General features: G+C 38.3%; 1 protein-coding gene across 13 annotated transcripts in view; it reads left to right on the top strand.

Annotated features, from left to right (window-relative positions):
- Positions 1-13717, top strand: part of PPP4R1 (protein phosphatase 4 regulatory subunit 1) — a 283628-nt gene that overhangs the window by 226846 nt on the left and 43065 nt on the right. For 6 of the 13 annotated variants that reach the window (XM_068192314.1, XM_068192276.1, XM_068192259.1 and 3 more), the window contains one exon: positions 7275-7410. In XM_068192314.1, the coding sequence (XP_068048415.1) occupies positions 7352-7410 (59 nt within the window). In that variant the 5' untranslated portion in view covers positions 7275-7351. Of the gene's footprint in view, positions 1-6599; positions 6664-7273; positions 7411-12835; positions 12880-13717 lie in introns of those variants that run through there. The other 7 variants (XM_068192324.1, XM_068192305.1, XM_068192279.1 and 4 more) reach the window with 3 other exon arrangements.

The raw sequence follows: 13717 nt of genomic DNA, 5'->3' as shown, positions 1-13717 counted from the left end.
CTGCACTGCTCAACCTTCTCCCATAGACCAGTTTTAGACTTTATACTGAGCACAGACAGAGTGTGGAGAGTTGCAACAGGAACTTCTCTGTATGCCCAGAGGTTTATCCCACCTAGAGTTTTGAAAGCTGTCAAGCAGCTCTCAAGAACATTGTCTGGGATTTAAGCGGAGAGGGGAAAAGTGCAGTTAGAAAGTTGTGAAAGGGTTTATGTTGCAAAACCATGTTTTATAGCTTATGGATGTCCTAGTTGTAGAGCTTGCCTTCTCTGCAGTGTTTAGCCCAAGTAAGTGTATTTTGGTTACTGCAGTGATGCTGTCGAAGTCCCTCCATAGCGGAACAACACTTGGTAGCTGATGTGTCATAACTCATGGTGTCACACCAAGCATTGCAAAGCTTGCACAAGTCTTTGGAGTGTTTGAGCTCCAGCTGCTTGCTTCATATCTCTCTTCCTTCTAGTTAGTCTAATGTTAAGGCACATATGGTTTGAACTTGGTGGTTTTGCGTATACCAGCTACTCAGTTGTGTGGCAGAATTTGAGCATGGCCCCAAGTGCAGTGAATGCACGTGTCCTATTGTGGTAGGACCAGAGAGAACTTGATGGTTGAAGATGGAAGTAGGATTTTCCTCCCAGTACTACAAAATTCTCAGTCAGTCATTAGGTCAGTTAAAAATCCCATGAACAGCAGTGCTCTGCAGAGAGAAAAGGGATACCTTCTTTTGACAGTAATGACCTTGTAGAGGGGAAAAACGTACCTTAGAGGAACCTCCTACTTAAAGTAGCTGGCTTTTGCTTCACTCTGACCTCATTCCTCAATTCTTAAATGCATGCAGTTTTTTGAAAGGGTAGAAGACAGGGACTTAAATAGCAGGGAACTTGAGTGCCTTGGTGATGGGTGTGACATGCTCCTTACAGGAAATAGGCAGACAGAATGTAAACTGTTGATTGTTTAAACTGGTAGCTTGGATATCCTTCTCTTTGTTTCAGTTTCCTCTGGAGCAGCATTTGTTGCAGGTCAAACTGTTAATCGGTAGAAGGTACATTCAGCTGTTGTGCAAATAAATGACTAGTGAGCAATATGAGATAGAACTGTTCCTTTTTTTCTCAGAGCAAATCAGGATTTTCAACGCTGCTTGCTTATGCCTGAAAGAAACAAACTTGTGTGTAGCTCCACCCCTTGTCCTTGCTTAAAGAATTTTGTACTGCCCCTTGTTTCCTCTGATGCTTGATGAGAAATGCAGTTCCTGTGGCAGCTTGATAGCTATCTTTTTGTGCAGGCCTTTGCTAAATAAAAAATTCTCATAGCCTGTTACATTTAGTCAACTGGGTCTTTGAAATTTGTTATGCCATGCTTGCATCAGTTTTGTGTGCAAACAGCTGCTGATTTTTTGATTCCTATGTCTTTCATCTGCTAAGTGCTCCCAGTCCCTAGCTCCCCAAACCTGTACTCAAGCTCTGTTTTAAAGAGTTTGCTGTGTCTGTGCTTCCGGCTGTTAGCAAACTCTGCTATCAAAGTGCTGCATAGGGGCTAATGTGATAATTGCATAAGAGCTGCTTTGCATTTCCACCTTTCTTATCTTCTTCTTGCTCCTTCCTCTCTACTCCTTCTGCCCAACTCCCAAACCCAGTCCCACCAAACTTGGAGTTCATACAACAAAGTCTGTGCATTCAGGTGCGGTAACTTGACATTCATAAGAGGCTCAAGTCTGATAGTGCTCCATGGTTGGAAGGGCTAATTTAGGGGAGAAACACAGAAGGAAAAGGGTGGTTCTTGTTACTGCTAATATGGTAGGTGGGCTGGAATCTGACATTATCACTTGCAGTGATGACTTTTGCCAAGTAGAATCACACATCTTGTGGCTTCTCAGTTGCATTTTCAGTCTTGGATTACAGCAGGAGAAGAACAGAGAAAGTAGATTTTAAGTGTCTCATGGAAAAAACAGCTCCTGCTTTCTGATGGTGGGTTCTGTGATGACCAGTGAGTGATGCCTGGATGGGGCAGGCATTGTGGTAGAATTCAGCATGACAAGCACATTTTGTAAAATTTGTGTGGTTGCCATTGCAATAGCTGTTGGTTAATGTTACTGAAGCAGTGCAGTAAATATGTGGTAGCAGATTAATCTGAAATAATGTCACTGATGCTTTGTTGTCACCACAGAGCCAGAGCTGGGACATCGTGCAGTAGGAAAGGGTTAAGAGTAGTGAGTTCAGCTGTGAACAAATGCAGATGCTTAAGCATTAGTGCTCAGGCTGAGGTGAATTTCTCTTTGCAGCACATCAGATGCAAAGTGACATTTCTTACAGAAAGTTACCTGGAAATGAATGTGTTTACAATATGGAAAGCCTGAGAATACTACTTGTGTTCCGCAGAACTCTGAACCTAAGGTGGATTTATTCTCTTGTAGCATGGAGGGCAGTAATTTAGAACAAAACTTGCTGCTGTTATTTTGTGGTCATGATATCAAATGTCTGGGCTCATAAGATTACAATTCTTGCTTTACAGTTAAGCAGAAAAACTACTTGCCTGAACAGCAGAACAGAGCCCAGTTCTTTCTGCATATAAGTGCTGTATTATCCTGAATATACATATGATAACAATTGATGTAGAGTGCAATAAGTAGCTTATACTAAAATTGAATAAAAGTTTGTCTATTTTAGCAGATATATCTGCCACATAGTTTTTGCAGTAGATCTTGAGAACTCTTTGGGGGTGCAGAAGATAAAATGAGAGAGCTGTTGATATTAGCTGGAAATCCTGACTCCTTAAAGCTGTTTGTTGCTCAGCTTTCAGAACTGAAAGTTGCTTATTTTTTTAAAATAGACTTCTTGTCACTGAGTTTCTATGCCAAAACAAAGAATATGTTTCTGCCATGGGGCTTATAGGAAATACAGAAGAATAAGAAGAATACATATAGGCCTTGTTACTGAACAGTTTATGGCAGAGAATTGTTCCTGCATTATTAAATAAGAAAAAAATAGTAGTTATATTTTTCAAATGTGATTTTGTGCACCTCTCTCTAGAAGATTTAGTATGGGAGACCTTTGTGAAAGATACTATGAGGGTGAGATACGTAGTAGAAAAACTCCCTTGAAAATTGGCCTAGAAGCTGTGGTTTTATAGGGGACTGAGTTTTAAATGGACCTCTGTATTGTTGTTGTATGCTCAGCCAAGCTTGGCAGTGGTTGACTAAGCACCCCTAAATGTAGTCTGCCTCAGCAAGACTGCTGTATAGTTCACATTAGTTAATAACTGGGTCATGTTAATGTTGTATCCTTGCCATAAACCAGAGGAGAGCTTAAGGGAAACAGGAAAGCTTAAAGCAGCGAATGTTGAAATATATTTTGACACAGTACAATATGGACCAGGTGCAAGATAGACAAGCTTGAACAGCTTCTACAAAAAATACTCAAACAAATATTTTGATTGGAAAATGAAGGTACACAGAGGAGAAGTTACTTGGCTTCTCTAATACAAGAGAAGTTAATGGCAGTCAAACATGGAAGAAAAAGGCAGTGCATGTCTTGTTACGTGATGCTTCCTTGTGTTTGGCAGTCACTGTGTAGAGTTTTGAAGAGAAACTTGCAAACTTTGTCTGGATAAATTATGAATGTATTCATTTTGCTCTGCTTTGGTACTTGAATGTATGGAAATAGAAGCACTGTAGTTGCTTTTGACATCATTGTGCAATTGCTGTTTCTCCTCCTGACACCACTACTGACTTTGAACTCCTGGGATAGTGTGTTCTTATGGGAACTCCTGTTTTCTCTAGCTCTACTTTTGCATGCTTGTGTGAACACATAAGACCAGATTAGAAGGTAGTAAAGGCTCTGCACTAGCAATAGATTTCAGTGGTGTCTTGTAGCTTATATGCTTTCTGTGGATTTGGTCAGTACTTACACCTGTTTGAAAAAGTGCAGAAAAATAAGAAAATTGACCCCTGGTTTTTCTGCAGTAGATAAGTAATACGTGGTCCTTTCACCTGGTTTGCATTCTGAAGCGGGATGTGTGTATTTTTCATTTGAATTAGCCAAAATTTGTACTGGTTTTGACTGGCATAGAGTTAAATTTCTCTATAATACCTTATCTGGGACAATGTTTTGGATTTATGCTGAAACTAGTATTAATAACTCACTGATGTGTTAGTTACTGTTGAAGACAGGGCTTAAACACTGTCAGCATCTTTTCTATTCCTCTTGATGCTCTCCCATTGAATAGGTGGGAAATGTACATAGTATCCCCATATAAGCTACTATGGAGAACTTTATTGCTGTCCCAGCCAAAACCAGTATGCTTGTGTTGTTTAAGGGTGTGGTTTGCATTTGTAAAATTCACAGAAGGTCCTGTGGTACTTAGTCAAGTGCTCAAAGTTGGATGGAAGGCAGAGTAGGTAGGGCTGAAGAGGCAATGTTCAGTTAACAGCCTTTTTGGTAATTTTTTTGGTGTAACATGGAGGGAATAGCACAGTGACTTGGTTTATTGAACAACACAAAATATGTCCTTTATGCATTTTATATGAGGAGTGGTCAGATGTTGGTGATTCATGTTTGTGGCGAGTAGAAGACAAGCATCCACTTGAGGGGCTTTTTTGGAATAGGAGTTCTTTGTTAGAATGGACTGTCTCTTTTGACTTGGACAGATGTTGTGAAAGTGAAAATAAGTATGTAATGTAAATGTAACAGCAGTTTACTAGAACCGTAATACTTCATGTACTGATTGATGTATTTTTACCACCCTTTCCCTCCCTGTATTATAGTTGTGTTAGTCAAGATGCTGTCATTTGAATGATCACTTCTGTGACTATGAGCTGAGATGCTAGAGTTATTTAAATAATAAATGTTGTTTGGTAGCAGAGAGACATCAAGCTCAATGTAGTGCTAAGCCTAATTTTACAATTCATAAACTCAGCAGAACTAAATCCACACAACTCACTGTTTGAACTAGTAGGAGACATCAAACAGATAAATTGTAAGCAGATGCTCATATTTTTGTCATTCGTATTTACATCTGATATAGAGTGGATTTAGCAATTGGGTTGACTTAACTGGTTTCATGAGGCAAAAATTGTAGAAAAATAAATGTAGAGGGTACAAGAAGGAACACAGAACAAGGCTGAGGTTGAGAACAGGGAAATTGAGTGAGTAAAATTGGTGGTGCATGTAATGGTCACCGTTTTATTTTTTTGTTATTCATGAGTTTGGTAGCTAAATATTTACTGTCAGCAGTATAGTTATTTTTATGTTGGTATTTTGACGTAGTTTCTTCAATTTATGTTTTTAAAATTACAGTATGATCAGCAGACACTGAAACAGAAAAATAAGACCCTGTCATAGAAGTAATTTCACTGTCTAGTTTGGAGAGAAGGAAGCTGAGGGGTGACTTCATCACTTTCTGTAGATTCCTGAGAATGGGAAGTGGAGAGGGAAGTGATTTAAGTTTTGGTCAGCCCTGAGGTAGTTGGGCAGTTGGACTGGATGATAGTTGAAGATATCTTCAACTGAAATAGTCTGGGTGTGAGATGGCAGAACAAAAAAAAACACAGAAAAATCCCTGGTCTCAGTTGGATTTGTGGGTTGAATTAAAGGCCTATGAGTCTGTGAAAGGATGTAGCCTGTTCCTTGTTAACTTAACCTGGTATAAAGTCCTAGCTTGGACTATGAGTTCACTTTTACTCATCTTCCACTTCCTGTGAAAATAAAACAGATTCTTGCAAAAAGCCCAAACTAAACAACAAAAATTAAACCCAAACAAACCCAAATCAAATACAAGTTCAAACAGTTATGTAAACCTGGAGTTGCTAAACACTTTCCCTTTGTGTTGCAATAGCTTTTTGCAGCTGATCTTTCTTTTCAGCCTTTCCTTCCTCCCCCTGCAGTTTGTTATTCTATCCTCTACCTTACAAATATCTAACACCACTAATTCACTAATTCCCCTTCTCAGATTACTCTTCCATTTCCTTTGGCTCCTAGTACACTTTCTTTCTTTCTCCCATCTCTTAGATTGTTCTTATACACTTGCTCATTCCCCATCACTTTTTCATTTGATTTCTGGCAGGAATTTCATGTCCTATCAGCACCTGCAAAATCTGGTCCCTTGTCCAAGAATGGGATCAGTGGATGTCCATGGATTCCCTATGTAGAAAATGGGAGAGTTACTTTGTTGGCAAACAGGATGCCATTAACTTAGTTTATGTCTAAAAATATAACTCTCCCAGCGCTCAGTGTTTGTCTTTTGATATTTGAAGTACAGTAAGGAAGATGTTCAGGCAGTGGTAGCTGTTTATGTATTCTGAATGTTGAAAATAATAACACAGTATTTGGTAAGTAATTTATATAGCACAGCATAATTATATGGAGGGTAAGAGGACAATAATATTATGTTTTCTTCCTTTTTGTAGAATTCATTTTTAAAAAGTCATTATTGGACTTGTAAGTCTGTCTTCTGATCTTCTCTCTTTGCAAGTTATGAAAAGGCATTTCAGAGATGAAATGCCTTTCAGAGGGATTTGGCAGGACTGGAGAATAGGGGTAGTGTACTCTAGTGTTGTGTTTTCAGGACTAACGGAGGTGACCTTTCCAACAGGTGATCTCATTTGCAGCCAGAAGTGTGTGTTTGCTATGGAACTGAGTTTTAGAGCAGTTTTGAGGACATACAAAAACGAAAAAGGTGGTAATTCAAATCCTAATTCTTAAGCAGCTCTGCAGAACAGGATTGGACTTTTCTCCACTTCTTTGATTCTGTGTTGATAAAGGCATCTGTATATTAAGTTCCCTGATGATTTGCTGGTTAATAATTATGCAGTAGGTGAATTGTGCCCATTTTATTTCATAGTCAGATGTAGCAAGACACTGAATTTTTTTTGACATGCTTGGTTTAGATTTTTCTGTTTTAGAACAAAGTCTTTTTGGTCTGTTAGATCATGTTGTATAAACTCAGGGCTACCTTCAGCTATGATGTGAGTACGTGTCTTCAAAAAGCTGCCTTTACAATTAGATAAGAGTAATTTGCTTGAGAAACATATAAGGTATAAAAATACTCAGAAAATTTAGTGATGAATCTTACTTGGGAACTTAGAGAAGTGACTCAAAATCCATTTATACATCATCACTCACACTTGTATAGGGAGCTGGGGAAGCTGGTGGGAACAATGGGATGCAGTTACTAAATATGTTGTCAATGGGACCTTGCCTAAACTTCTGTATTTCAGACCAACAACAGACATCATTTTAGTGTCAAACTATTGTGATTATAAGGAATATTTCTGATATCTCTGATAGTTGGTGTGGATGACTACAGCTCAGAGTCTGATGTGATTATTATACCTTCAGCCCTGGACTTTGTCTCACAAGATGAGATGTTGACGCCTTTGGGAAGATTGGACAAGTACGCTGCAAGTGAGAACATATTTAACAGGTATGCTTTTTAAATGTCCTGTCTGGCTAATGGTATGCAAACTATGCATCTGATTGAATCTGACTGAAGTTAATTTGCATGGAATACAAATAATTTCAAAAAACTCAACACCTTTATGAAAATTCTGTTTCCACCCCTCCTTCTGTTTGCTCATACAGCTTCTACTTAGAGCAAAATATTAATGATAACAGAAAAACATTAGTTCACCTTTTAAGCAACTGTAGTAAAGGACTTCTTGAACTTCATTAATTGGAGCAATTGTTTAGGTTTCTTTGCAGATGCTAATATTCCTGTTGGTACAGGACTTTAAGGTGATAGTAAACTCCATCCATAAGTCTGTGTGAAAGGCAGTTTAGGAAAATACTTCATGAACAGTCAGGAGAGTATAATAAACAGCCAAGAGATTGCCAAGAGAAACCCAAGAACTTATTTTCAGAATCAATCTCCTCTGTAGTTTACAGTTTGAATGTTGCTGCTTCTGGTTATTGAAAGTGAACTTGACCAGTTAATACTGTGTTCTGCATTTTCCCCTTTTTATTTCTGTAATGCCACTGAGGTGATTGCTTCATTTAAAAGCACAGGTGTTGTAGCATACTTTAGACAGGCACACATCCCACCCCATCCCCTTGCACTCAGGCGCTCTGCTCTCGAATGGAGAAGTTTGAACCCATAGTTTATTTTAATTGGAACTTTAAACAGTGACAGGATCACAGAAATGTATAAAATATGTTAACGTTGAGATTTTCTGGTATTTTATTTGAACATGGTTTAGTTTGGGCTTCAAGTAAGCTTTTAATAAAGTGTGTTTGCTTTAATGTTGAATTCTTAATAAAGTAATATGCAGAAGCAAAGTCTGTGATCAACCACCCAATAGGATAGCCTCTGTTTTGTTGTTCATGGCCTGGGTTCGGAAGGGATTTAGCCCTGTTCTTAACTTTTGTCATGTGAACTGTACTTAAAATTCCACACTACGTGTGTGAACGTACCATTGAATCGAAGCTGAAAATTGCAGAATGGTTTCTCTTGTTACAACCTGCATAAACCTGTATGCACAGATGAGTTCTGAAATACACCTCATTTTCAAATTTTGTTTTTTCCTGAAATCCAAAGTTTGCTATATTTTACAATTCAAGATGGAATTGGCACTTACTCTACCAGGAGAGAATTTTTGCATGGGGAGGGAGGGAAGAGGAGCTTTCAGGGCTCCAGGTGACAATTATATAATAAAAGCCAGTAGGGAGGAGAACAAACTCAGAAACTCAAGTTGTTTGTCTTGAATTTTAACCAAGAATGCTGGTCCTAATATTTTCCTTGCCCACCTGAGAAAAAACTGTATGGATTGCATTGGATATGGGCATGCCTAAACTGGAAATTCTTTTAATAGTTCTGTCCAGCTTTATATGTCCTTTGCTTTCCTGCAGGGAAGCGTGGTCAGAGTAACTGTAGTTTTTCCTATGTTTGCTTGTTTGGATTATTTTTGCTGGTACAAACATGTTTTTTTTTAATCCTAGATCTCTTTGTAGGCCTATTGTGTTATGTAGCATATGAAAATATAGGAAATAGCAAATGATAATTATTAGTGGTATAATTGAGTAGCACTTAGAATAAATGATAGTGACTACTGCAGTCACTTTATGATGATTCAGCATTAGTCAGTCTCAGAATAATAGGAGGGATTTCAGCTAAGCAGAGGAACTGGAGCATTTAAAAGGAAAAAGTTTAATTAAATTACATTTGTTTATTCCTATGTCTTAGTATAGTATCAACACATCCAATAACTAATGAGTATTTTAAAAGTTTTAAAATACTATGATTGAGTTAATCATGTTTCGGTTGTTTCTGTGACCTGGAACTTGCATTTCTGTAGAAGCTTCATGTTACACATTCCAAATTCTTGAAACATAATCATTTAATCCAGGTAAATTAGGGTAAGATTTTTTTTTCCCTTTAATTGGATGAATTTGCTTTTAGTATGGCAGTTTTTAATCTTTCAATTTCATTTTAAGTATTATTTCTCTTTGCATTTGGTTTTATTATCCTTTTCTATCTGGTTAATCATCTACCTGTGCAGCATATTTGCAGTCTGTGATTGTATCGAATGATTAAAATGAAGGGATTTTTAACAACAGCTGCAAAAGTCTGGTCTCCTTTAAGTGGATTCCTTGAGCACTCATGATTTCTCAGCCACTTGTTCTGAGATGGAAATGGATGCTCATCTGTGTCCTAAAAAAATTCTGGAGATGAGGCTTAGAAATAGGAATGTCTTCTTTGTCTAAATATGTAAGATTTTTGATAGGATTAAATGAAAAAGAGAGAGAGAAGTAGGAAAACCTTTAACAGTTTCCGAAGTGTTGAAAGGAGTTGCTTTGTGACAACTTTTGGTACGTTATGGTTTACATTTTTACTGGTTTAGGTGTTGCTCATGAGCACCACAGATGTTGCCTATGAGAATGGAGGGGAACCTGACAAATATTACAATAAATTACCCCTGTTTGTCTGTAAAATAAGGCAAGTGGGAGTCTGGCTGTGGTGTGATTATTGAAGAGGCAGCCTCCAGACCAGATTTGAGAAGCATCTCTAGCAAATGCCTTAATAATCCAACATCACATTGCAGCAAGAGTAGATGTTGAGCAGAAAGCCAAAGCCATCACCCTAAAACACAGGGTCTTGTGTCTGGTAGCATGGTAGCACTGGTGCGTGTGCATACATACAAGGATGATGATCCCTTTTGCTGCTTGCTTTAAAAAAACAGTTGCTGGTGCAGTTTGGAGCATAGCTTTTTCTCTCTCTCTCTCTCTTTTTTTTTTTTTTTTTTTTTTTTTTAATCCCTTGTAGGTTTTTCTAATCATTATTGCCACGAACTTGCTTCCATTCCTCATTAAGAAGGCTCAGAAGTGTAGAGCACTCCCCAATAAATCTATTTGACTCTCCTTCACAAGTATGGTCAGTCTTGGCTATCAAGACTGTATCTGCATATCGATGTAGATAATTTGAAGATATCCTCTTGCCAGACTTCTTTGGGTTTTGAAGTACGTCTTTGCTTTTCTCTTGGGAGAATGCTTGGTGTCCTTTGAAAAAAGTCTTTTGGCAACAGTCAAAATTCTCATAGAACTGCAGTAAGTGAGGATATATTGGATCTCAAAGAGGGATTAAGCATGTGTGTGTACTCACAGCTTATAAGTAACACTTTCACAGGAACTTCATTTAACTGTGTATTTCAAAACTGGGACTTGCGTGCATGAAGTACCCCCACTAAAACAGAGGAATATTGTAATTACAGGATCCCTGCTGTAATGTATGTGCAAAATCTCTCAAACAGTTTTGGGAGATGTCGAGACTACCTTGCCTTATTTTCATTTAGATATGGTCAGATTAAAGTTAATTGAGAATTTGATTGTCCACATCTGCAGTTGTTTTTCTTTTGCCTTCTGTCTCTGCAGCCTATCCCAGTGTAGTTTCTTTTTGGGTATTTGAGTACTGACAGTAAGGAAATGCTAAACTCATCTGAGGACATGCAGGTGAAACTATACTGCCTTGGTTCTGACAGGGTCATTTTTCATCATTTTAGTAAAAATTAGGTTATTTCTCCTGTTCTCTAACTTTAGTCTGTTTCTGTCTCAGTGCTTCTGATCCTACTGTATGTCAAAAATTAAAATGTAACAAAAAATGAAACAAACCTCAAAAAGGGGTTTTTTTTGCACATAAATTTGCAGGTCTGTGCATACCAAATAAACCACTTAAATATAACAATATAGCTTGAGAAATTTTACCTTTTAAATATATGTTAAAATTATTTAAGTTGAACTAACAAAGGACAGAACTTTCCCAAAGCACTAAGAAAAGTCGTAATTGCTTCAACAGTGCTTGAATATACCTCTGTATGTTTAGCCTTTCTTCTTAAGGGTGCAAAGATGTTGATTTTCAAATTGGGAGTTTATTCTGAGTATTCTCTGAGCTTGTTTGGGGAAAACACTGCCAATCTCAGTTACTACTGCCAGTATTAATTTAAACACAAAATGTCATTGGTGCTCTCAGGCATGTGCTGTGACTCTTGTGATGTCTTGTGCAGGTCTGAGGGTTGGACTCAGTGATCCTTATGGATCCCTTCCAACTCAGCATATTCTGTGATTCTGTGAAATTATGATTTAAAAGTCCTGAAAAAATGGGCAAAAAAAAGTATCTTTTTTCCTTTTATTTTTCTCTGGGATTGTTTCAGTTTTTTAAACGTATGCTTATTAGCTAAATGTGCTCCTTGTGCAGGTGAAGTAATTTAAATTCTAAAGTAGAAATTTCCTAAAGACCTAATGATGTTCAAAAGAGTTTGAATAAGCAAAGCAGAGATATTTATAGTTCTTCTCAGAGTATATTGTCACATCCTATATTATGTCCGTGTGTACAGTCTTCAAAATACCTGTCACCTGCATGTGGACATAGAGGCAGGGTGTTTGTAATCCATTCCCATTTTGTCCTGCTGCTAATTGCAATTAAGTCTTCCTACAGGATATCCTGTCAGTTTTTTCTAATGTTGGACAGGCTCATGAAATTTTGAATTTTGCTAAATATCCTCCACTACTGCACATAATATTGGAAGTACTTGTACCACATGCTACACTGCAGCCTTTGACCTCTGGCCTTTCTTTGGTGTGTAAACTATTTAATGGATAAATAGACACATAGCTGCTTAGGTGGTAGTCATAGACCAAGCACACCTTGGCAGAACTAGATCGCAGGCTATAATGTTTGGAGAACACGAGTGGCCATCATCTCCCAGAACCATGGATGGATGGATGAATAAATGCAGTGAGTTTTGTGTTTACTCTGTGATTACTGGCTGCCTATCCAGTTAGGTTTGCTAACATGAGTTTATCTTACTCTGTTGCACTTCATTGTTTTGCTTTTTACCAGAATTTGCTTATTGTGAAGTAGATCCACTGATTCCTTTACAAGCTAAAGAGGGAAATACCGTCTGGATGCAGGTGGGGGCCATCCTACATTTAGTGCACGAAATAAATTGAATGGGTTTAATAGATAGGTCAAGTCTACTTCAGGTTAGGATTTCTGTTTTCATCTCCTCCTCTTGAGCAGGTTTATGGCCTTCTGCATAACCACATGTCCAGCCCACAGGAACTAGTGAAGATACTGTGAGATTCAGCCGCTACAGTCCAGCTCTGTGAGGAGATGAGAGTCTTCTCAAAACTCCCAGCATGGTAGAGAGCCATTCCATAGTCCCCAGGAGTCAGATGGGCTTTTGAGCTGTTTATTAGATGGGTTCTAGTGCTGTTTACTGTGGTTCCTTACTTGCTGAGACTCAGTGGGTTAGTTGACTTGTCTCTCACTGTCCAAGACTACATTTAACATGTAGGAGACACGTGTCCACATAGGCTGGTTTATGAAATTGCTTCATCTGTTCCTCTTCTCTTTTCAGAGGTGTCCAGCCCTTTAAAAAGACCAAGTCAACTCTGCTTCTAGGTTAGTGTGTCATGCAGTCTGTTTCCCTCCATTAGGGTTTTTATGGCTGAATTTTAACTGCGTATCAAGATCTCTGCTGAGAGATGTACTTCTGTTGAGTTGAAAAGAGTGAGGGAGAAGAAATTCGTTAAAGGCAAATGATTTCTTCAGTTTGTTTCCTTAGAAGATTTTATACAACTATATGTCAAAACAGTTTAATTTGTTAACAGTTAACAGTTCTGCAAGTGGCCAATGTGAAAAATTTAAATTACTGATTTTCAGAAGGAGAAAATGTGTGCTTAGCTTTGGGAATTCGTGGAAACCTCCTGCCTTTGTCTGATTGCATGGAATTGTGAAGTTCTTGAGCTTCCCTTGTGCACTAGGAATGTAACCATCTGTTCTCTTACCAGTTGTTGACCACTGCTCACGTTCACTGCTTGTAGTGAACATAATAAAGTTTAGGTATGCATCTGCTTTTGTCTACACCACTGCTGTTTGTCAACAGTGCTTCTACCTAGGCTATATCCTAGAAGTGTTTCTGTCCTTCAGTTCTGGAAATACCTGGCACTTGACACTTGCTACTTCAGTGTTTGGTTGAGTTGCTCCAGGGCATTACCAGATCTACCAGTGTCTTGGACGCTGTTCCTTGGCCCATTCCCATTCCATTATCCAGGGATAATTCTTCTAGCTCTCTGAACTGACAGGTAGGGTATTATCCAGTATCCATGTTATCCAGTAGGGTGAGAAAAGAGTTATGCCATTGCAGGCTGATTTTAAGGAGAAAGGTTGATTACCATACATTCCCAGCTGCATTTACGGCTATCTAGGTACCTGATGGGTATGACTTTGTAGCATAGGC

The sequence above is a fragment of the Anomalospiza imberbis genome, chromosome 1 (genome assembly GCF_031753505.1).
Source record: "Anomalospiza imberbis isolate Cuckoo-Finch-1a 21T00152 chromosome 1, ASM3175350v1, whole genome shotgun sequence".
NCBI lineage: Eukaryota > Metazoa > Chordata > Aves > Passeriformes > Viduidae > Anomalospiza > Anomalospiza imberbis.
The sequence above is the reverse complement of the archived record's forward strand: the minus strand, read 5'-3'. Positions and strand labels throughout refer to the sequence as shown.